General features: G+C 53.0%; 1 protein-coding gene across 3 annotated transcripts in view; it reads right to left on the bottom strand.

The window, feature by feature from the left end:
* Positions 1 to 23,715, bottom strand: part of ARHGAP8 (Rho GTPase activating protein 8) — a 105,119-nt gene that overhangs the window by 48,439 nt on the left and 32,965 nt on the right. For 2 of the 3 annotated variants that reach the window (XM_034949163.3, XM_034949162.3), the window contains exons 2-4: positions 22,596 to 22,745; positions 8,054 to 8,141; positions 1,405 to 1,536 (exon numbers count right to left, since the gene is read on the bottom strand). In XM_034949163.3, coding sequence (XP_034805054.3) covers positions 1,405 to 1,536; positions 8,054 to 8,141; positions 22,596 to 22,674 — 299 coding nt within the window. In that variant the 5' untranslated portion in view covers positions 22,675 to 22,745. Of the gene's footprint in view, positions 1 to 1,404; positions 1,537 to 8,053; positions 8,142 to 22,595; positions 22,746 to 23,129; positions 23,208 to 23,715 lie in introns of those variants that run through there. The other variant, XM_057301034.2, reaches the window with a different exon arrangement.

Raw genomic sequence — 23,715 nt, 5'->3', positions numbered from 1 at the left:
CCACTGACTCAGGTATCTGTGAAGCAGATTTCTGTTACAGGTTTGAAAGGACTTTGAAGAAGGAAAACCCAGAGGAATCTAGGATATCCACATCAACGCCCATCGCCGCAGTCTACGAGCCAGATATATTGCAAAGTTGATTATTAGGCCGGACGTCCCTCAGGAAAAGTCTGCCGGCTCCAGGCCATGGCCGAGTGGTGAGTAGCGTTGGGTGGGAGAGGGAGGCGGGGGCCTGGGGTGGGATCCTGCCCTACCACACACAAGCTGAGTGACCACGGGTAAGTCACTTGCTCTCTGGGGCCTATGTCCTCATCTGTAAAATGAGGCTGCCCATCTCACCAACAAGAGGCATCAGAATGCCCCTTGCAGACTGTAAAGGGCTGTGCAAGCAAGAAGAGGCTTTAGTGAAGAAACGGTCATGCAGTTGTTTCTTTGCCAGTAATTCACTGGACCAGGGGTGGGAGAATGGGCAGGCAGGACGAACCTAGCCTGCTTCCTGCTTTGGTACAGCCTGCAAGCTAAAAATGGCTTTTTATGTTTTTAAGTGGTTGAAAAAAAAAAAAAACAGAAGAATATTTCATGACACGTGAAAATGACATGAAATTCACATTTCAGCGTCCATAATGTTTTACTGGAACACGGTCCGGCAGAGTTGTTGCAATAGAGCAACAGGCCTGCAAAGCTAAAATGCTGACTGTCTGGCCCTTTAAGAACAAGAGTGTTGGCTTGGCATGGTGGCTTATGCCTGTAATCCCAGTACTTTGGGAGGCTGAGGTGGGAGGATCGCTTGAGCCTGGAGTTCGAGACCAGCCTGGGCCACATAGTGAGATCCCCATCTCTACAAAAAAATACAAAAATTAGCTAGGAATGGTGGTGAACGCCTGTAGTCCCAGCTACTCAGGAGGCTGAGGCAAGAGGACTGCTTGAGCCCAGGAGGTCGAGGCTGCAGTGAACCATGATTGCACCACTGCACTCCAGCCTGGGCTACAGGGCGAGACTGTCTCTGTTTTTGTTTTTGTTTTTTTTTTTGTATTTTTACTAGAGACAGGGTTTCGCCATGTTGGCCAGCCTGGTCTCGAACTCCTGACCTCAGGTGATCCACCCACCTTGGCCTCCCAAAGTACTGGGATTACAGGTGTGAGCCATGGTGCCTGGGTAAGACCGTCTCTTAAAAAAAAAAAAAGAAAGAAAAAAAAAGAACGAGAGTGCCAACCCCTGCCCGGGATTCCAGAGCTTGGCCCAGAGGGGAGGTGAAGCTCCAGTGCCCCACATTTGCTCACCCTCCACCCTCCGCCCTACCAGACCCCTCCCCCACTGCACACTCTGTGACCCCTTGTGGCCACAATGCCTCCTCCTGCCACAAGCAGCCCACACCCACGTCCCTGAAGGCTTGCGGGCACGTACTTCCTATCGAACTCCTTGTATGCGCTCTGGAGCCAGCCCAGGGAAGGCTTGTTCCGGCTGTTCAGCCCGTAGTGGAAATAGACGATGGTATAATCGTTCTCAACGTACTGGTCCAGTGTGTACTTCAAATACCTGGGCACAACACAGAAGATTCAGTTATGAAAATCACCTGCTCATTATTGAAACCAAACGTGCTTTCCCTATAATGGAAGCTATGGTCACCCAGTGGGTGCCAGCACCGGGCCACATGGAGACTCCACGCACTGTGGGCCCCGGTCCTCATTTCCCAGATGACATCTGAGGCTCAGAGACGTTAAGTGACTTACCTAAAGTCACACAGCTAGTAAGTGGATGTGGTAGGCCAGATTGTTGGCCGTGGAAAGACATCCATATGAAATCCGTGGAGCCTGAGAATGTGACCTTATCTGGGAAAAAGGTCTTTGTAGGTGCAATTAAATTTAGGACCTTGAGAGGAGGGGCTCATGCTGGACTACCCAGGCGGACCTTCAGTGCAATCACATGCATCCTTCTAAGGCAGACACGAAGATGAGAAGTCAGAGGGGGGAAGGTCACGTAAAGACGGAGGCAAAGCAGAGTGTCGACGACAGCATGATGTGGCCACCAGCCCTGGAAGGCCCAGGACTGCCGACAGCCTTTATGGGCTGGACAGGCAAGGAAGGGCTTCTCCCTCCGCAGGGAGCACGGCCCTGGCCACACCTCGATTTTGAACTTCTGGCCTCCAGAACTGTGAGAGAATACATTTCTGGTTTTACGCCACCACATTTGCGATCATGGTTACGGCAGCCCCGGGAAACTCACAAGGAGGATGAGCTGGGATTTGAACCCAGAAATGCTTGACTGCTCAGCCCTTGCCGTTGACCCCCAACACCACAGGCCCTTCTACCTCAGACACCCGGCTGCCTGCTGCATTTCTAAGGCAAGCAATTCCTTCCCTCCAGGTGAGCTCCTAACATTCTGCTTTTCATTACAAAGCCGGAGTCCTGACACTGTGCTCTGCGTCTGTCGCCTGCCACCCCCTATGGTGTAGGCTCTACCCATTTCCCATGGACCACGTTCCATCCTGCCCTGCTGCACCTAGGAAGCACTGTCTTCATGTCACCTGTGGGAAAGGGCTTGCCCTGCCATCTGCAGGAGGAAGGGCTCCAGAAGGACCCCCTAACCCTCCACCAGCACTCTGCAGGGCCTGACACTGAGCCGGTCAGGCCATGATCCCTCAGCGCAGGTTGTCCAGGTTCTCACCTGGAGCACATCTTGTAATTAATCCACCCAGGTGGCCCCACTCTCTGAGGCTGTGGGTGGGGTGCTCTGCAGACAGAAGCTCCCAGAACTGCCTCGGGAGAAAGCCGCAGCAGCCTGTGCCCACCTGCAGAGGCTCGGCTGGTCCCGCACTGCCCGGAAGCCTGGAGACCAAGGATGCCAGCTTCTCCTGTGTGCGTTTGATTTCTTTTTTTTTTTTTTTTTTTTGAGACGGAGTCTTGTTCTGTCACCCAGGATGGAGTGCAGTGGCGTGATCTCGGCTCACTGCAAGCTCCGCCTCCTGGATTCACGCCATTCTCCTGCCTCAGCCTCCTGAGTAGCTGGGACTACAGGCGCCTGCCACCACGCCCGGCTAATTTTTTTTTATTACTATTATTTTTAGTAGAGGCAGGGTTTCACTGAGTTAGCCAGGATGGTCTTGATCTTCTGACCTCGTGATCCACCCGCCTCAGCCTCCCAAAGTGCTGGGATTACAGGCATGAGCCACCGTGCCCGGCCTGTGCGTTTGATTTCTAAGTGATGTCAGAGTGCCCTCTGTCAAAAGCCCAAACCACCTGAACTCCAGGCCTTCTACACGTTTAATTCTCCCAGTGACCCTAGGAGCCAGGTACTATTATCTCCATTTTATAGACAAGTCAACTGAGACTCACAGAGGTGAATCAGTAAGGGGCAGAGCTGGGCTTTGAACCAAGCGGCCTGGCTCCAGCTTCCACACACTCAGCGTCTCTGAGAACTGTGGGCTGCCATCCACGCCTGCTCCCATCCTGTTGTCTGCTTTGATGTTGAGAAATCACGCACATCTGACCTCACACCATGCATGATTTCAGCTCACCCGTTGTGGAAGTAACTTCAACACTCATTTTCCAGCGCGCTCTCTCGAACACCATGGGGGCTAAGGGGCATACTTCACCAAGGTCATCCTTTATTGAGTCACTTTCTCAGAAAAACCCAGGTCGAGACTTCCACCTGAACACAGAGGGGTGGAAGAGTCCACGAACCACTGAGAACTCTTCACTCCTCCTCACTTCTCAGGATAGCCACTTTTGTATTTCGCAAATGACTTTTTCAAGAGAGGGAAACTGAGGCCAATGTCTTTGCACAGCTCCTCTTCCCACTCTGGGCGCCTCCTTGTAAAAGCAGGCACCCTTCCTCTGGCCCCAGCGCTGGGCTCTCCCCAGTGCCTTCTGTTCGGCACACTGAAATCCTCTGGGTGTCAATGCATCTGCCCGCGTGCTCAGCACAGGAAGTCATTAACTAAATTACTAGTTGGGTTTCAAAGACATAGACTTGTTTCTTCACCGGCTTCAAAAATAGGAGCATGCATCTGGCCACAGGAAAGCCATCCGGTTGGGATGGATAGGGAGGATAATGTACGGCGTGTTAATTTTTTTCATAAAGGCTGCGGAGAAGTAAGCCTGATGGCTCTTCTTATCAAGGCCGAGAAGCCCACAGAGCACCTTTGCATGAGTTAGAAAAAGATGCCTTTTCCTCTGGGCAGATGCTTGTCCCACGCTGAGTGAAAAAAGCACCAGGTGATGGTAGCTTCTCATCTGGTTAGCCTTGTGCTGTGAACAACCTATACAACTGTTCATGGAAGCCATGCTTACTACTTCCACCTAATAGTAAAGGAATCTTGGATAAGCACATAAAAGAGCACAAGGTACCAATTTGTTGTCAGGGGTGCTTTTTGTCCAATTTAGTTGAAATGCACATAACATAAATTAACCACTTTAAAGTGAACAATTCAGGCATCTAGTACATTCACAAAGCTGTGCAATTACCCCCTCTCTACAGCTCGGAAACACTGTTATCACCCCAAAAGAAAACTGAGACCTGTTCAACAGTCATTCTCCCCATCACACTCCCGGTACCCGGCAACCACCAATTCGCTTTCTGTCTTTGCAGGCACTTTTGTCTTTATAAGAACAGCAAATCGTGAGCTCATTCCTGGCCCAGCAGCAGCCCCCTCGGGGAGAGCTGACCCACAGGTCACAGGTCTTTCCGTGCCTAAATGACCTGACAAGGGAATGCGTCCTCTCAAGAGGACCCCAGGAGGCGAGCTCTTCCTGGATCTAGCATCCATCTCTCCCTGTGTGCCTGGTAAACACCAAGAGTGGGCTGCAGGCTGGCATCGGCTCCTCACTGGGGTGAGCACCTCCTGGGGAAAGCCAGCCTCACTGTCTGGGGTAATCAGCACCAGGATCCAAGCTCGCCCCATGAATCCTGCAGGTCTCGCCGTGCAGCAGCAGCACTGGTGCACTGGTGGAAGTCGCTCCCGGCATCTGCTCCCCGCCAGGTCTCTGCCTTCGCCACTGCAGTTTCAGCTGTGGTCAGAAGATTCTTTAACAGACCAGATAGAATGCATATATTGGGGGGACTCTCATGAAGCAACCAGCCCAAAGTCTTCTGGGTGCTTCTATGTCCGATCATGCCTTTGTTCATCTTGAGTTGGGGGTTCCAGGTCGAGCCCACTCCCTGAGTCCCTTGGCTTTAGCAGTTAGATGCTGGCGTCTGGAAGTGGTGGCTGGCACAGCCTCCCCGCCAGGGTCACGTCCTGAGCTGTCCCCAGCAGTGAGGGAGTCTGCAGCAGGCCAGGTGCCGTGCTCCCTGTCCTCACAAGGGCACATAAATGTTTCCAGGGACACCCAGAGATCGGCCAGGGCTTGGCCTCAGAAATGAAGCTCAATCAGTTCACTGTCAGGGAGCAAATTCCAAGGCCCTCAGAACCTAACTTCCCTTCACTAAGACTGAGCTTCTCCCCTGGGCCTGGGGGCCTCTCACACAGACAGGGATTCCAGCAGAGGTGCTGCTCTCGCTATTTTGCCAACTCTCCCCCAGCAGCAGCTCTCCTGGGCCTGGGAGTTTCACCAGGAAGGAGGCTCGGTGGCCACCTTATGAAAGCAGTGTGGCCAGCAGAGCAGACACCAGCAGCAAGGGACAGATGAAAGAGGATGACAGGGCGCCCAAGGCCATACACAGGTGAGGAACAGGTGGTTCCTTCTGAGCAATGGGAAACGGCCAATGCAGAGGGTGCAGGGTGCGAGGCCCATGTGGCTTTGAGGAGGGTGATGGAGGGAGGGAAGGAAGCAGGCAGACCTAAGAGGGCGTGAGGCCCGGGCCCGCGCTCAAGACTGTGGACCCAAAGCTGCTTTGGGCTGGAGAAGGCTCAGTCCTGCAGGTGGGTCTGGTGGCCTGGGGGTCATGTGACAGCCATCTAAGGACCCATGAGTCAATCTACTTTAGGTTAGTCTTTCACTCTGAACACCCAGTCTGTGCTGAGCATGTGACTTAGTCAATTTAGTGATGGAGAAGCGTGTGCACGAGAGGTGTGTGTGTATGAGAGCAGGTATGTGTGCACGGGAGCGGGTGTGTGCACGGGAGGGGGTGTGTGCACGGGGGGGTGTGTGCACGGGGGGGTGTGTGCATGGGAGAGGGTGTGTGCACGGGAGGGGGTGTGTGCACGGGAGGGGGTGTGTGCATGGGAGAGGGTGGGTGCATGGGAGGGGGCATGTACCCGGGAGGGGGTGTGTGCCCGGGAGGGGGTGTGTGCATGGGAGAGGGTATGTGCACAGGAGGGGGTGTGTGCATGGAAGAGGGTGGGTGCATGGGAGGGGGTGTGTGCCCGGGAGGGGGTGTGTGCACGGGAGAGGGTGTGTGCATGGGAGGGGGTGTGTGCACGGGAGGGGGTGTGTGCACGGGAGGGGGTGTGTGCACGGGAGCGGGTGTGTGCACGGGAGGGGGTGTGTGCACGGGAGCGGGTGTGTGCACGGGAGGGGGTGTGTGCACAGGAGGGAGTGTGTGCACGGGAGGGAGTGTGTGCATGGGAGGGGGTGTGTGCACGGGAGGGAGTGTGTGCATTGGAGGGGGTGTGTGCACGGGAGGGGGTGTCTGCATGGTGGTGGGGGGTGGAGAGAGGACAGCCACAGTAGGGGACGGGCACAGAACGCAGGTGAGCACACAAGGGACATATGCAAGGGACGATGTGTTTGGGGGTGCTGCATGCAAAGGCTGGGGGAACAGAAGGTGTAGACCCAGGAGGGGTAATGTACAGGGAGAGGCCACACACAGCTTTGGTGGCTATGAGGGCCCCTGGGCCCGTCCCTTCAAAGGGTTCTGTTCAATGCAGTTAAAGGTTCCTTGCCCAAGTTAGTTTGGGAAACTGCCTGAGACCTCCCCTTCTGAATGCTCCTGATGCTTGTTGGTATGGCAAACTAACAACAACCTTGATTTTCTACGGCCCCCCACCCTGTACCAGCTGTGGAGCCCATGCGCACCTGGGTGGCACTGGGAGTGTACAAGGGACATGGGGCCCAGGCACCCCCTCACTCGGCCCCTTCCATGTCCTGCCACCTTCTGTCTCAGAGTCATTTCCTGGCCTTAGTTCTCCCACCCCAAACCACAGGGGTGATTTCCTCAGTTCACAGGTGGGCCCTGATACAGTGACTATCTATCCAAAGTCTCGCATACAGTAGGCGCTCAATAGATGCCTGCTGAGCCAGTGGTGGCGGCAGCGGCAGCGGCAGCAGCAGCAGCAGCAGTAGCAGCAGCAGGCCCTTGTCTTCTGTCCTGGGTTTGAATGCCACCCCTCAAAATTCCACCCAAAACCTCAGAGTGTGACCTTATTCGGAAATAGGGTCTTTGCTGGTGCAATGAGTTCAGATGAGGTGCCATGGAGTTAGAGTGGCTCTAGTCCCGTGGCTGGTGTCCTTATGAGATGGGAAGACACAGAGGCAAAAAGGCCATGTGAAGACCGAGGCAGAGATAGGAATGAGGTGGCCACGAGTCATCTGGGGCCCCCTGGAGCTGGAAGAGGCCAGAAGCTCCCCCGCAGCCTCCAGGGGGAGTGTAGCCCTGCCGCTGCCTTGACCTTGGGGACTGGTGCCCTCCAGAACCATGGAGGATCCACTCAGAGCATTTGAAGCTGCCAAGCATGTGGTCATTTGTTATGGCCACTACAGGAAACTCACACAGCTCTGAAGGTGTTCCCAGAGAGAGGCCCAGGGAGGTTTCAAAGGGACAGTGCGTGGGGGAGGCCTGGCACTCGGCAGCCATGTCATCTGCAAGGTTGGCCTACACCTAGGACCAGGGGACTGTCCCCAACTCCAAAGGGAGGCACCCACAGCTCGGGTGGCTAAAAGGAAACAAAACCTGGCTCCCACTGTGCTAATGAATGGTGCACAGAAGCCCAGGGACTAGGGGTGTCCACAGATGGCCCTCGGGTAGGCGCATGAGCGCAAGAGCTCTGCACACCAACAAGGTCACAAAGGAGGCCCCAGAACACAGCAGGTGACTCAGGGTCAGGTGGGGTGAAGGGATGGGGACAAGCAACATGGAGAGACAGGGACAGAAAGAGAGGGGGCAGAACACTTACTCCAGCAGCCGCTGGTGGTCCAGCTCGTGGGAGGGCGGCATCCGGCAGCAGCTGAACGTGACAACACGTCTTCCAAAGCGGTCGTCCCCTGGAGGAGCAGACACAGGTGAGCCTCTGTGCCACCTTCTCCTAGAAAATCCTCAGGCACTTAGCAAAAAGCAGCCTCCTTGGCCAGTCCAGCCCGAGCTGGGAGGCACAGGCAGCAGCGTTCCTCGGAGGCAACACCTGCTGAGTGAGCATCCATCACCTGTGGCTTTATGCACGTGGCCCAAGTTCATCTTCATGACCAGCCGTACACTGGAAATAATCCCCCCACTTTACAGATAGAAAACCGAGGCCCAGCAGGGTTAAGTCATCAGTGCAAAGCCAGCTGGCAGGCGGCACCAAGGACTTAAATCGAGACGTATCTGACTTCAAAGGCAGGGTGTAGCCACTCTACCTCCTCCTCCAACCCCCCACCCCATGATTCTGGGCCATGGTGGAGGCCAGGGTGGCCTGGGGGACAATGGCTCCTGGGCATGACCTCATGTCGGGGGTACCGGAGCCCTCTCAGGAATGCAGATGCTCAGCCCTGCCGTCCATTATGGCCCGGGTCACCATGTGCTACAACGGTCTCTTGACACATCTGTGCCCCTCACACATGGACAGCTGCGGGGAGGGGTGCCCCCCACATATGGACAGCTGCGGGGAGGGGTGCCCCCCACATATGGACAGCTGCGGGGAGGGGTACCCCTTGAGAGCTGAGACTGGGTCTGCTTATCTCTGTCCTCAGAATCCAGGCTCCGGGCCAGGCGCTTAGTGAGATAAAAAGACAGATCAGGCCGGGTGCAGTGGCTCCTGTCTGTAATCCCAGTACTTTGGGAGGCCGAGGCAGGCAGATCACTTGAGTTCAGGAGTTCGAGACCAGCCTGGCCAGCATGGTGAAACCCCATCTCTACTAAAAATACAAAAAAATTAGCCAGGCGTGGTGGCACATGTCTACAGTCCTAGCTACCTGGGAGGCTGAGGCAGGAGAATGGCTTGAACCTGGAAGGCAGAGGTTGCAGTGAGCCAAGATTGCATCATTGCACTCCAGCATGGACAACACAGCAAGAATTTGTCTCAAAAAAAAAAAAAAAAAGAACAGACTCCTGAAGGAGAGGGCCCTGCAGACCATCCTCCGTGCCTGCAGACACAGCTGCCCCTCCTCTCCCAGCCCCAACCCCACCTTGCCCCACCCCACAAGTGGCCAGAAGAGGTTGGAGACCTCATGGTTCAGACTTTCCTCCTCTCTCTGCCCAGGGCCCTGAGAGAGAGGACCCCCTGCATGCAGGACACCCTGGGGAAGGCCCTGACAGTGACTCAAGTGCAGTCTGATGTCACCACCCACCCCCCACCCCCTGGATTCTCAGCACTTTCTCACTCCACGGCCACGGCTCGGGGACACGGAGAACAGATGGGCCGCCCCGCTTCCCAGCACCCACAGCTTCCTCATTACAATTAAACACACAAGGACACAGGTAAGAACAGCCTGAGGCACATGTGCCAAGGGTGAAAACGGGGCACAAAGGGGTACAGGCAGCCGTGGGGAGGGAGCCCAAACCCACACCGGGCTGTCATCAGGAGTGGGGAACACGGAGATCCCTCCACTGCTGGTCCACGAGGCCCCTACCTCTGCCCCCGAGGACCTGGCCCAGCAGCCTTCCTTCAGTTCTTCAAGGGCATCCTCCTGCCTGAGCTTCCACCTGGAATGCTCTCCCGCCTCCTTGCTGACTCTACACCCCTTCCCACTAAACCCCACCTCTGCAGAAAAGCTGTTGCCCCCCGCATCCACAATGCCCTCTGGCCGGTCTGTGGACATGCCGTTGCATATGGGAGCAGCTCCTCTGGCCGTGAGCACAGAGACAGGGGCTCCAACCCGAGTGGTACAGGCCCAGGAGGGGTGATGTACAGGGAGAGGCCACACGCAGCCTTGGTGGCTTTGAAGGCCCCTGGGCTCATCCCTTCAAAGGGCTCTGCTCAATGCAGTAAAAGGTTCCTTGGCCAAGGTTCCAGGCCCAGCACAGGGGCGGGGGGCTGTGCAAAGGGGCCCAGGCCCTGGCTTCTGTGAGGGTGCTCATCTCCCAGGAGACCTTGGGGGCCCCCCAGGTGGGGGCTGGGGATGGGAAGCCTGGAGCAGGGTGCAGCCCCTCCTCCCAGCACTTTCTGCTCCCTCTTCCTTTCCTCACACAGGAGTGGGAAGACCCGCACCTGCACCTTCCAGGACGAAAGCATTCACATTTTTAAAAGTCCAGCTCCTCGTTGCACATGCCTGTAATCCCAGCTACTCGGGAGGCTGAGGCAGGAAATTGCTTGAACCCGGGAAGCGGAGGTTGCAGTGAGCAGAGATTGCACCACTGCACTCCAGCCTGGTGAAGGAGCAAGACTCCGTCTCAAAAAAAAAGTCCAGCTCCTCAGTGGCACTCGCCACATTTCAGGTGTCCAGCAGTCACGCACGGTGGGGGCTGCCCTGGACAAGGCAGGGATGGAGCGTGTCCAGCACAGAGAACGTTCCACTGGGCAGCGCTGACCTTGAGGGTGCAGATTAGGTGTGGACCTCAGGGAAGGGGCTGTGGGGCCGCTCAGTCCACCTCTAACCCTGTGTAGTGGGGGAAGAGTACCCCAGCCCTACCCAAAAAAAAAAAAACGCAAGTCCCCCTGGACCCTCAGACTGTGACACTGGAAACAGGGTCACTGCAGATCTAATTAGCTAAGGATCAAGATAAGATTATCCTGGATTTAGCGTAGGCTTCAAATCTAATGACTGGAGGCACAGTGGCTCACGCCTGTAATCTCAGCAGCATTTTGGGGGCCAAGATGGGAGGATCACTTGAGCCCAGGAGTTCGAGACCAGCCTGGGCAACATAATGAGACCTTCCTTGTCTCTAAAAAAATTTTTTGGCCAGGTGCAGTGGCTCACTCATGTAATTCCAGCACTTTGGGAGGCCGAGGCGGGTGGATCACCCTAGGTCAGGAGTTCGAGACCAGCCTGGCTAACATGGTGAAACCCCATCTCTACTAAAAATAAAAAATTAGCTGGGTGTGGTGGTGCACGCCTGTAGTCCCAGCTACTCAGGAAGCTGAGGCAGGAGAATCTCTTGAACTCGGGAGGTGGAGGTTGCAGTGAGCTGAGATCACACCAATGCACTCTAGCCTGGGCAAGAGTGAGACTTTGTCTCAAAAAAAAAAAAAAATCTTATTGGCCGGGTGCGGTGGCTCACGCCTGTAATCCCAGCACTTTGGGAGGCTGAGGTGGAAGGCTCACTTGAGCTCAGGAATTCGAGGCTGCAGTGAGCTAGGATCACGCCACTACACTGCAGCCTGGGCAACAGAGTGAGACCCTGTCTCTTGAAAAAAAATTACACACTTGCGTGCACACACATACTCACACGCACACTGGCATGAGCGCACACACACGCGCGCGCAGTGTGTGAACTCTTTGATGTCCCCGCCCTGGCTGCCTGGCCAGGGGGCTGTCTTTTATTTAGGCCACGCATCTGATTCTTCCCAGGAGCCTGGAAGCTACTCCGAGGTTTGGAATCCTAGAGCAATTTCACAGCTTCCAAATACAGCATCCTCCTCATTTCACAGTTCCTTACGGATTCTGGTCACGCTTTCCATTTGTTTAGCAAGCTTCTGTTTTAAAGGGTTGCATTGCAAGCCACACTTTTATTTGCTTCCCTTGCCAAGTGGGAGTTTTCAGGCACAAAAATCTTCAATGGCTATGCCTGAAAGTAGAGTGTTTTCCAGACAAAGTGTCTACCACCGCGGAGGCCAGGGTTCCAAGGCTGACCCGGAGCCTGCGCCCTCCTCCTGTGGGATAACAGGGGAAAGAACAACTTTGCTCCTAAAGTGATGGGTCATTTATACGGCTACTGAAGAAACAAGGAGTCAAATCAATGCCTTTAGGGTTGAAAGAGAAAGATAACATCAGGATTAAAAAAAAAAAAAAAAAAAGCCAAGTAGCATTATCATGTCTGGAATCAGACCAAGTGCAAGTCTTGGGGGATGTGCCAGATAATTGGACCAATGGAAGATCAGCTCAACCAGCATTTGTTGGGGGCCCACTGTATACTCAGCTCTGGGGAGAGAAGATGAGACACAGCCCCTGCCAGGCCCCAGGGTCCAGGGGAAAGGGATCCGGGGGAAATGGGAGGTCTATGCCCAGGCCCACAAGCAGCTCTCTGAGAACCGTGGGAGCCCTGGCAGCCACACCCATCATCTACGTCTGCAACGGCTTTTATCTGGGCTTAGACCACCCTTCTCAGGTTGAGGGCACCCCCATGAGAACGCCACCCACGCATCTGACAAGCTGCCTACAAATCTAGGGGTTCCTACAATCCCTTCACATTTGATAATTTGCTAGAATGACTTGGAGAGCTCAGGAAGGCACTATACTTAACAATTACAGCTTTATTACGAACAATGCAATTCAGGACCAGCCATAGGAAGAGACGCGCAGGGTAAGGTCTGGGAGCGTCCTGGACTCAGAGCGTCTGTGACCTCTCCCGTGGAGTTAAGAGGCCTCCCCTTTGGGCCCATCATCATAGCATCACCAACTGGGGGAGCAAGGGGCCATCGGAACCTCTGGAAATCCAGGGACCCCATTGAAGCTTCATTTCTTCAGTGGGATTGATGGGATCACAGGCCACAGAGTGAACTCAGCCTCCAGCCCCTCCCTTCCTGGAGGTCTTAGAGCCCCCCACCCCCGCCATGAATAACAAAAAGACTCCTTTCCCTTGGGAAATTCCAAAGACTTAGAGCTACCTCGAGGGAACTGGGGACGAGGGCCAGCCGCATTCCGAATGATACAGCATCGGCCCACCCTGCACCCCAGCCCACCATCAGCTGCCCCCGAGGAGCAAACTGTGGGGTCTCCACCCACCGGGCACAGAGATGCAGCAGAGGCCGGTCTCCAGCAAGAGCAGAGGCAGCAGAAGCAGGGACGGCGGGCAGTGGCTTTGCTGCCCAGCTCCAGGCCATTCCCGGGAGCAGAACAGCGTCTGCTCTGGGACCCCTGGTCACTGAGGAACCTCAGGGGGTGTTCAGAGATCACAGATGTGCTTCCCTGGGCTACTGGGACCCAAATGGGAGGGAGGGTCAAGGTCGCCAGGGCAAGGACTGAGGTCTGACTTTTTCTATTGACCCTGGGAAGCCAGGTGAGGAGGGGTAGGGACAGCCTACAGCAAGGCCAGCGGAGGCTGCAGACATGGAAAGGAGTAGGGATCCCAGGGACAGTGGCAAGGCCACTTACAGGGGAGAGGACACAGGAGGAGGAGCTGCCTGTGCATGTGTGGGCAAGTGGGGCTGCGGTGCCACCTGGGGTGGGGGAGGGGCTGGGAGGCTTGTGGGAGGAGCAGCCCCCCAGACTGGGTGGGTCCCGGGAGGTGTCCTGGGAGGCCTGGTGGGAGAACATGGCTCAGACCTGGTGTCCAAGAAAGAGAAGCCTGCGGGCCACAATGGGCCATCCCAGCACCCTCCTTCTCACACCTACAGGCTCATCCCAAACCAGGGGGCTCCCCTCTGCCTCCCACCCTCGTCTGGTTTGCAGGTGGTGGGGAGGGGAGGGCTCGTGGCCTGCCAGTGCACCAGTGCCTATTGCTGGTGAGGGGGCTTTGTGCTGTCTGGGGTAGTGTGGGGAGGGGACCTGTGGCTCTGGTCAGCTGGCCCAGAGGGTAGAGCGGGGTGTGGGGTGAAGCCAAGATAAGCAGGTAACGATGAATTCCCACCTGAGAAACTTGGACTCAGTTCAGCCAGCCACAGGGCCCGAGGTACCCAACCATGCCATGGGCCCCCTCCACCCTGCCATCTGCAATGAGGGTAAGAGGGTCCCGGGGCAGTGTACGGCACATGCAAAGACACCCCAGCCCAGAGCCCACACTGGGTCACGTCCCTGTTCCTCACAAGCATCCTGCTTGCATACAGTGCTGACTCATTCATTCAATAAACACTTATTAAACACCTACTGTTTGCAGAGCCCATGGTCTTGCATGATACTGAGCTCTGAGAGTGAGCTGTTATTGAAGGCTTTTTACTCCCTCCCAAACCAGAAGGGCAACTAATTTGGTATTTTGTTTTCATACCAACAGATTTCGGTTTTTTTGTTTTTTTGTTTTGTTTTGTTTTGTTTTGTTTTAAGAGACAGAGTTTGGCTGTGTCACCCAGGCTGGAGTGCAGTGGCATGATCATAACTTACTGCAGCCTTGACCTCCTGGGCTCAAACGATCCTCTCTTCTCAGCCTCCCAAGTAGCTGGGATTACAGGCTCGAGCTAAAGCACCAGGCTCATATCAATAGATTTCTAAATGTCCTTCCAAATGAACACACAGCATTATTCAGATCTCATAAGCTTATGAAGCTTAGAGCAAGTGCCACGACAGAGAAGTTGGGTTCCTTATTCTATTATTTCTACATCTGTAGCATTTGAAAATTTCCATAATAAAGTATATTATTATTATTATTATTTTTCTGAGACGGAGTCTTGCTTTGTCACCCAGGCTGGAGTGCAGTGGCCCAATCTCGGCTCACAGCAACCTCCATCTCCTGGGTTCAAGCAATTCTTCTGCCTCAGCCTCCACAGTAGCTGGGACTACAGGTGCGCACCACCATGCCTGGCTAATTTTTTGTATTTTTAGTAGAGACGAGGTTTCGCCATGTTGGCCAGGCTGGTCTCGAACTCCTGACTTCATGATCTGCCTGCCTCGGCCTCCCAAAGTGCTGGGATTACAGGCGTGAGCCACCGTGCCTGGCCAATAAAAAGTTTAAAAGAGAGAGAGAGAAAAAAAGCAAAGGGCTGTACCCAGCCTGCCAGGGTAGAATCTCTTCCTCTGCCCAATCCCTGGCTGAGCTGCGCTGGCGCCTCTTTGGTCATCTGCAATACGGAAATAATAATGAAACTGACTTGGAGGGTTACAGGAAGGGTTAAATCAATAACCTGCATGAAGTCTTGGCACAGCCCCAGAACACAGTAAGTGCACTGTGAGCTCTTACCACGGACCAGGTAGGATGCTGGGTGCTTCCAGGAGTGCTGTGTCCCATCTTCTCATTTACAAGTGAGAAAACTGAGGCCCAGAGGCCAAGTGAGCGTCAGGGTGGGTTGACGCGAGCAGCTGGCCGAGGCTGACTCCCAGCCAAGCCTCCGCGGCTTCCTCTGCGCTGCGCATGCCCCGCACTGAGGCCGGCCTCCCTCGCTCCCTCGGTCTCCCCAGCAGCTGAGAGGAATCCCCGGAACCTTCAACCTTCCCACTTATGAAGCCATCAATGCCGCATCTGTGTTGATGCCATCAGTCAATATGAGTAAATACCCTTCGCTGTTCTCTGGGAACACAGGCCAGCACATCAAAACCAGACTTCAATATGATATGATATGGAAGGAAATGAAAACTATCAATAAAATGCAAATTCGGCAAGGCATCAGATGAATTCATGACCCCTGTTTCTCCCCTGGCTGTTTACAACACCACATCACTCACTGTCTCTGCAATAGGAGAAGCCTGGTTTATGAATAAAGCAACGATTCCCAGAGCCGTTACCCACAGGGTGCGTGGGGCGATTCATCATTCTCTCCCAGCGGACGGCGATTAAAACGCATCATAAAGGCAGTAGCAATCTATCGGGAGGGAGTCGCAAGTTTGCTATGGTTTTTGTTTGAAGTTGCTAACCATTTTTGCAAAAGTGGAAGGAGAGCTGAAGACCCCTTTAGGCCTGCGTGCTGCAGGAAAGCCCAGCCAGCAACGGAATGGGTTGTGTGCCAAAAGATCCGAACCCAGGGCGGTGGACGTGTGTTGTCCTGCAGGGCCAGGTCCGGCGTGGACTTCTCTTTCTCTCCCCTGCCACTCACCACCCTCCACGTCTCTGAGCGTCTACCTCTACCTCTTCTGGTCCTCAGACCTGGAACCTTCCATCCCCCACCCTGCTTCACACCACCTGATGGATCTCCACTCTGAGCTCCCAGCCTCAGCCCCAGACCAGAGCTTCAGACTCTGAAACACATGCTCAGCCCCACAATGACCACTTCTTAAGATACTGAAGTCAACTTTATTTACAAAACACTATTCTGGCCAGGTGCGGTGGCTCATGCCTATAATCTCAGGACTCTGGGAGGCCAAGGTGGGAGGATCCCGAGGTCAGGATTTCGAGACTAACCTGGCCAACATGATGAAACCTCATCTTTACTAAAAATACAAAAATTAGCTGGGCATGGTGGCAGGCACCTATAATCCCAGCTACTCAGGAGGCTGAGGCAGGAGAATCACTTGAACCTCGGAGGCAGAAGTTGCAGTGAGCCGAGATTGCGCCACTGCACTCCAGCCTGAGCAACAGAGTAAGACTTCATCTCAAACAAAAAAACAAAAAAAACCAACACCACCACCACCACTATCGTTAATGTCAAAATTCTACAAAGCTTCCATTTGGCCAAGCATATAGTCACTCAAGTAGGGAGAGATCATTCAAAATTCCTTTTGACAGGAGTCTGGTTTCTGGCTGTGGTTCCAGATGTTGGTCATGGGGGAAGCAGCAGCTGGGACAGAAAAATTCAGAAATGCATTGGTGGCGAGTGACATCTGGTCACACCTGAAGGACGCAGGAGAGCCCTTGGCCGAAGAAGTCTTGGAGGGGTCCATGCCACGCCCTGGAGGAGCAGGAGGGAAGGGGGTTCCTGGTCCTGAACTGTCCCCCTGGGCCCACAGAAAACTCAGGTGCATGAACTGCACTTAGGGTACGAGAAAACGAAGCTGACGCCAAGGTGAGGCCCAGGAGGAGGAAGGGGAGAGGCCTCTGTTCTGCCAAGAACAGTCCTCAGTGAGGGGCCATCTGGGGATGTTCTCTGCTGGTTGTCCCAACTGAAAAAGCGACTGGAGGCCGGGTGCAGTGGCTCACGCCTGTAATCCCAGCACTTTGGGAGGCCGAGGCAGGTGGATCATGAGGTCAGGAGTTCAAGACCAGCCTGACCAACATGATGAAACCCCATCTCTACTAAAAATACAAAAATTAGCCAGGCGTGGTGGTGGGTGCCTGTAATCTCAGCTACTCAGGAGGCTGAGGCAGAGAATTGCTTGAACCCGGGAGGTGGAGGTTGCAGTGAGCTGAGATCGCACCACTACACTCCAGCCTGGGCAACAGAGCAAGACTCCATCTAAAAAAAAAAAAGAAAAGAAAGAAAGAAAGAAGAAAAAGAAGAAAAAGCTGCTGGCAATTGGAAGTTTTGCTGTAATAATTTTCTCTGTATCCAATGCACCTGCATTGGAATGTTTAGATTTTTCTTGCTTTGGTGCTTTGACTGTAAACTCTATTTCACCCAAGTGGAGAGTGGCTTCCACTAAGCTCTTCTCCAGGCACCTCCATCCTTGTTGTTCCTGATGACTGCTGGTTAAGGCCGGCATCTTTTCAGGATGGCTGAGGCCCTCATATGGTCTCTTGATATGCTTAAGTTTCTCAAGAAGCTGGGGGTATTTTTGTTTGTTTGTTTTTTGAGATGGAGTTTTGCTCTTGTTACCCAGGCTGGAGTGCAATGATGCAATCTCAGCTCACTGCAACCTCCGCCTCCTGGGTTCAAGCCATTCTCCCGCCTCAGCCTCCCAAGTAGTGGGGATTACAGGTGCCCACCACCACGCCCAGCTAATTTGTGTATTTTTAGTACACACGGGGTTTCACCATATTGGTCAGGCTGGTCTCGAACTCCTGATCTCAGGTGATCCACCTGACTCATCCTCCCAAAGTGCTGGGATTACAGGCATGAGCCACTGCGCCCGGTGAAGCTGGGTTTTAAATAAGTGAAAACTCTGCTCCAACACAAGAGAACTATCTAAAAGCTGAAGACTGCTGCCTGTGCCATCATCTCCCAAGGAAGTCTGCAGCATCGAGGCCCTGGCTCAAGTGTCAACTCTGACAACTTCATATACTCCCCGGGAGGAGCACACACCCCAGCACAGCGCACAGCCCCCTAATGACGCGGAAGGACCACAGTAGACTGCACTGAAATCCCACAACATCCCTCCCAGGCTAAACCCTGGCAGGTCCTCTTGTTCCAATTAGTTTTCTTTTTGCTGGGAGAAGGACGAATAATCTGGAAGGTTCCCAGCCCCCGGAGTACCCACCGGGAGAGCAAGTGGAGGGAGGCACATTGAAGAAGGCCAAGTTCCAGGTGCGGTGGCTCACGCCTGTAATCCTGGCACTTTGGGAGGCCAATGAGGGTGGATTGCCTGAGCTCAGGAGTTTGAGACCAGCCTGGGCAACACGGTGAAACCCTGTCTCTACTAAAATACAAAAAATTAGCTGGGCATGGTGGCACGTGCCTGTAGTCCCAGCTACTCGGGAGGCTGAGGCAAGAGAATCCCTTGAACCCAGGAGGCGGACATTGCAGTGAGCCAAGATCATGCCACTGCACTCCAGCCTGGGAGAGAGTGCGAGACTCCGTCTCCAAAAAAAAAAGAAGACTGCCAAGTTACTTCCCAGGGCTCCCCCTTCTTTTTTTTTTTTTTTGAGACAGAGTTTTGCTCTTGTTGTCCAGGCTGGAGTGCAATGGTGTGATCTTTGCTCACTGCAACCTCGGTCTCCCGGGTTCAAGTGATTCTCCTGTTTCAGCCTCCCAAGTAGCTGGGATTACAGGTATGTGCCACCACACCTGGCTAATTTTTGTATTTTTAGTAGCAACGAGGTTTCACCATGTTGGGCAGGCTGGTCTCGAACTTCTGACCTCAGGTGACCCGCCTTCCTTGGGCTTCTAAAGTACTGGGATTACAGGCATGAACCATGGCCTGTAGGTGGCCTGGCCACCTCTTCTCTTAATTTAAACTCTTCCTTTACACCCCTGGAAACCTCATCCCATGTGACAGCCCTCACCCCCAGTTTTTGGTTTCAGCTAGGCCACCAGCTGGATGTTTTTAAAAACATCTCTCAAATCCATGCCCTCCTCTGCATCCCACTGCCACGACATTAACTCAAACCTCTATTCTTGCTCTTACTGGCCTCCCTGACTCCAGTAGCTGCCGTCATCATTCTCCAACCCGAGACTTCTAAATTATACATCTGATTACATCCGTCCTATGTTTAATGTGCCCCAGAGCCACCATGACCAAATGCAAATTCCTCTGCTGACCCTCCCAGGCTTTGAAAATGTGATTACTGCTATATGTCCATCTTGCAATTAAAGTTTTTAAAAAACGTTTAGTGATAAGCTGTTTGTAACAGATGCACTTTCTGTGCAGACTGAGACAGACTGAAAGGAAAAAGGATGGAAGAGGCACACCTTACCAACACCAGTGATGAGAAAGCTGGTAGAGCTGTCTTGGCTATATTAGTATCAGAAAAATCGGACTTTAAGACAAGCAGTATCACCAGACATAAAGAAGGTCACTTAATAATGGTAAAAAATACACCTATAATCCCAGCACTTTGGGAGGCCAAGACAGGCCGATTGCTTCAGCCCAGGACTTCAAGACCAGCCTGGGCAACATGACAAAACCCTGTCTCTACAAAAAAACCAAGAAAATTAGCCAGGCATGGTGGCCTGTGCCTGTAGTCCCAGCTACTCAGGAAGCTGAGGTGGGAGGACTGCCTGAGCCCAGGGAGGTAGAGGCTGTAGTGAGCGGAGACAGCACCACTGCACAGCCTGGGCAACAAAGTGAGACCTTGTCTCAAAAAAAGGTCAATACATCAAGAAGTCATAACAATACTAAGTATATATGCTCCTAGTAACAAAGCATCGGCCGGGCGCAGTGGCTCACACCTGTAATCCCAGCACTTTGGGAGGCTGAGGCGGGCGGATCACCTGAGGTCAGGAGTTTGAGACCAGCCTGGCCAACATGGCAAAACCCTGTCTCTACTAAAGATACAAAAATTATCGGGGCTTGGTGGCGGGTGCCTGTAATCCCAGCTACTTGGGAGGCTGAGACAGGAGAATCACTTGAAACCAGGGAGTTGGAGGTTGCAGTGAGCTGAGATCGCACCACTGTACTCCAGCCTGGGCAACAGAACAAGACTTCATTCCAAAAAAACAAAAAACAAACAAACAAAAAACCCAAAAAGCATCAAAACACAGGAAGCAAAAACGGACTGAACTAAAGGAAGAAATTTACAAAGTCCAATTTTGGGAGCTGTGAACACTTTTCCATTAGTAACTGAGAGCAGACAGAATATGAATAAGGATGTAGGAGATGTGAACACAACTTAATCATTAATCAACTTAACCTAACTGAAATAGAGCATTCTGCCCAACAACGCATAACATACATTCTTTCCACGTGCACAAGAAACATTTATTTACCTAGACAGATCATAGGCAAGTGTACTAGTTCTCAAACTTTCAGGTCTCAGAACCCATCAGTATTCCTAAGGTTATTATTAAGGACTTCGAAGAGCTTTATCTTTTTAAGCGGATTGTATCCATATATATTTACCATATTAGAAAACTAAAACAGAAAATTCAAAAATATTTATTCATTTAAAATAATAATAACCGGCCAGCATGGTGGCTCACACCTGTAAACTCCAGCACTTTGGGAGGCAGAGGTAGGCGGATCACTTGAGGTCAGGAGTTCGAGACCAGCCTGGCCAACGTGACAAAACCCTGTCTCTACTAAAGATACAAAAATTAGCCAGGCATGGTGGTATATACCTATAATCCCAGCTTCTCGGGAGGACTTGCACTTGGGAGGGTGAGGCTGCAGTGAGCCAAGATGGCACCACTGCACTCCGCAACAGAGTGACACCCTGTCTCAAAAAATAAAATTAAAGTCCAGGGATGGTGGCTCATGCCTATAATCCCAGCACTTTGGGAGGCCAAGGCAGGTTGATCACCTGAGGTCAGGAGTTCGAGACCAGCCTGACCAACATGGCAAAACCCCGTCTCTACTAAAAACACAAAAATTAGCTGGGTGTGGTGGCAGGCGCCTGTAATCCCAGCTACTTGGGAGGCTGAGACAGGAGAATCACTTGAACCCGGGAGGTGGAGTTTAGAGTAAGCCAAGACTGTGCCATTGCACTCCAGTCTGGGTGACAAAATGAAACTCCATCTCAAAATAACAATAAAATAATAATAATAATAATCATATATAATAAAAATTTTAAACACTATATAAATTAAAAATATATATTTCCTGCCTTCCTTTTGTTGGCACCTGGCCAGGGGATCTGCATTCCTCACACTCGGTCCAGTGTCCCCTCTACCTAAATCCTAGAAGTTTTCTTAAAAGGACATCTGGGGAAAAAAAAAAAAAAAAAAAAAAAGGACATTTGGGGCTTCAAATGACTGAGTGCCTGTCAAGTCCTGCCCTCTTGCTGTCCCTCCTGTACACAGTGTGCACTAAAGTGTTTATCATATTTCTGGGGTCTTTAACTGTTTGAGAACTGGCCTCTTTTTATTATTACCTTGACAAGATTCCAGGCCCCTCAGAGATGACAGCTAATGATTATGGAGCTCAGTGCAGGGGACATCAGCGTGAGGGTTGGACTCACTGCCCATGGGAGAAATGCATGCTCAGGCCTAAATTAAAGCAACGCAAGGCCGGGCACGGTGGCTCACGCCTATAATCCCAGCATTCTGGGAGACCGAGACAGGTGGATCACTTGAGGTCAGGAGTTCAAGACCAGCCTGACCAAAATGGCGAAACCCCGTCTCTACTAAAAATACAAAAATTAGCTGAGTGTGGGTGTGAGCGCCTGTAATCCCAGCTACTTGGGAGGCTGAGGAGGAGAATCTCTTGAACCCGCGAGGCAGAGGTTGCTGTGAGCTGGGATCGTACTACTGCACTCCAGCCTGGGCGACAGAGCGAAACCCTGTCTCAAACAAAACGAAACAAAACAAAGCAACGCAAGATGTTTTCCTCTGACCAACTGCTGGGCACGGAGTTGTTTGTTGTCTACGTTTTTGCAGATGTTTGTTGCTTTGGATGAGACATAACAGTGCCCTTGATTAATAAAACAATTCATTAAATTTCAGCCTCTGCTGTTTAAAGCCTAGCAGGACACTGCCCGTTGGCTTCTCGGAGCACCTGGGCAATGCTTTAACAAGTGTGTAATTTATTTCTCCAAACACACTAGCAGGCCCTCCTTTTCCAATTAGTTTTACTTCTTTCTTTTTTTTTTTTTTGTTTTGTTTTTTTGAGACAGGGTCTCACCACTCTGTCACTCTGTCACCCAGGCTGGAGTGCAGTGGTGTGATCTTGGCTCACTGTGCAACCTCTGCCTCCCGGGCTGAAGCAATCCTCCCACCTCAGCCCCGCAAGTAGCTGGGAATACAGGCATGCAACACCATGCTCGGCTGATTTTTGTGTTTTTTTTGTAGAGATGGGGTCTCACTACATTGCCCAGGCTGGTCTCGAATTTGTGGGCTGAAGCAATCTGCCCACTTTGGCCTCACAAAGTGCTAGGATTAAAGGTATGAGCCACTGCACCTGGCTCTAATTAGATTTCAATCTTGCCCAGCTGCAGTGAGGCAGCCCCTGACAAGCCCACTTTGCCTCAAAGTTGCCGAGAGGAAGGCTGCTCTGCCCATGGTCCTGCAGACTGCCCAGCTGGGGTCCTACCTGCCACCTGCAGAATGCCATGTCTGGCCACGTCGTAGAACGGGTGACTCGTGCTCAGCGCAGGATCCTGGCCAGCCATGGGCACCACCGAGGGCCTCTTCCTCACTGCACCCAGCACAGCAGCCGCCGCCGCCTTGTCTCTCTGCAGCTCTGCGGCAAAGAAGATTAAAGGAAGTCAGTGCATTCTCCAGTAAGGCGGGGAATGAGGGAGCCTCCTGATGCCTTTCATAAGACAGTCACCCACCTCTGCTGCACACCCACTACGCGCCCTGCCTCAGCCGAGCACCCACTATGCGCCCTCCCTCAGCCGAGCACCGAGTACGCGCCCTCCCTCAGCTGAGCACCCAGTACGCGCCCTCCCTCAGCCGAGCACCCAGTACGCGCCCTACCTCAGCCGAGCACCCATTATACGCTCTACATCAGTCGAGCACCCACTATACGCCCTACCTCAGCCAAGCACCCATTATGCACTCGACATCAGCCGAGCACCCACTATGCGACCTACCTCAGCCATGCACCCACTGTGTACTCTACCTCGGTTGTACACCAAGTGCCCATCCAGTGTCCAGCACCATGGAGGGAGAAAAATAAGACCTAAGTTCAGATACTGTCCACATTGACAGGGGTGGCAACTAAGGCTCAGAGAGGGAGAGTGACTTGCTAACTGGCAGCAAGGTGTGGACTTAACCTTGAACCTCCAGCTCCAAATTCTGAGCCAGGCCTCCATGAAAGACCTTGACACTGGCAGCCAGCAGGAAGCCAGTGCTGCCGAAAGCACCAGGGTGGGCTGGGGTTGAGGGCAGGCACTGGGGTCACTGCCATATGAGGAAGAAAGAAAAGGCTGCCCTCCTAAGTTGAATCTTAGCAGGGGAGGTTCTCATGCAAAACCAATCGGGGTTCTTAGAGAAATGTTTTCAGCTGCAAAAAAGAACAGGAATTTTGAATTTCAAGGTTAGAGTAGATGTAGGACCCCAGGTGTAGGGGGTTGAAGACTATCCCCTCCCCACCCCTCCCCACCCCAGTATTCCTCCTGGAGCTCGGAATGTGACCTTATTTGGAAGTCGGGTCTTTAGAGATGTAATTAGTTAAGATGTGGTCAACTGGATCAAGGTGGGCCCTG

This window comes from Pan paniscus, chromosome 23 (genome assembly GCF_029289425.2).
Source record: "Pan paniscus chromosome 23, NHGRI_mPanPan1-v2.0_pri, whole genome shotgun sequence".
Lineage (NCBI taxonomy): Eukaryota > Metazoa > Chordata > Mammalia > Primates > Hominidae > Pan > Pan paniscus.
This window is presented reverse-complemented; position numbering and strand designations above follow the sequence as displayed.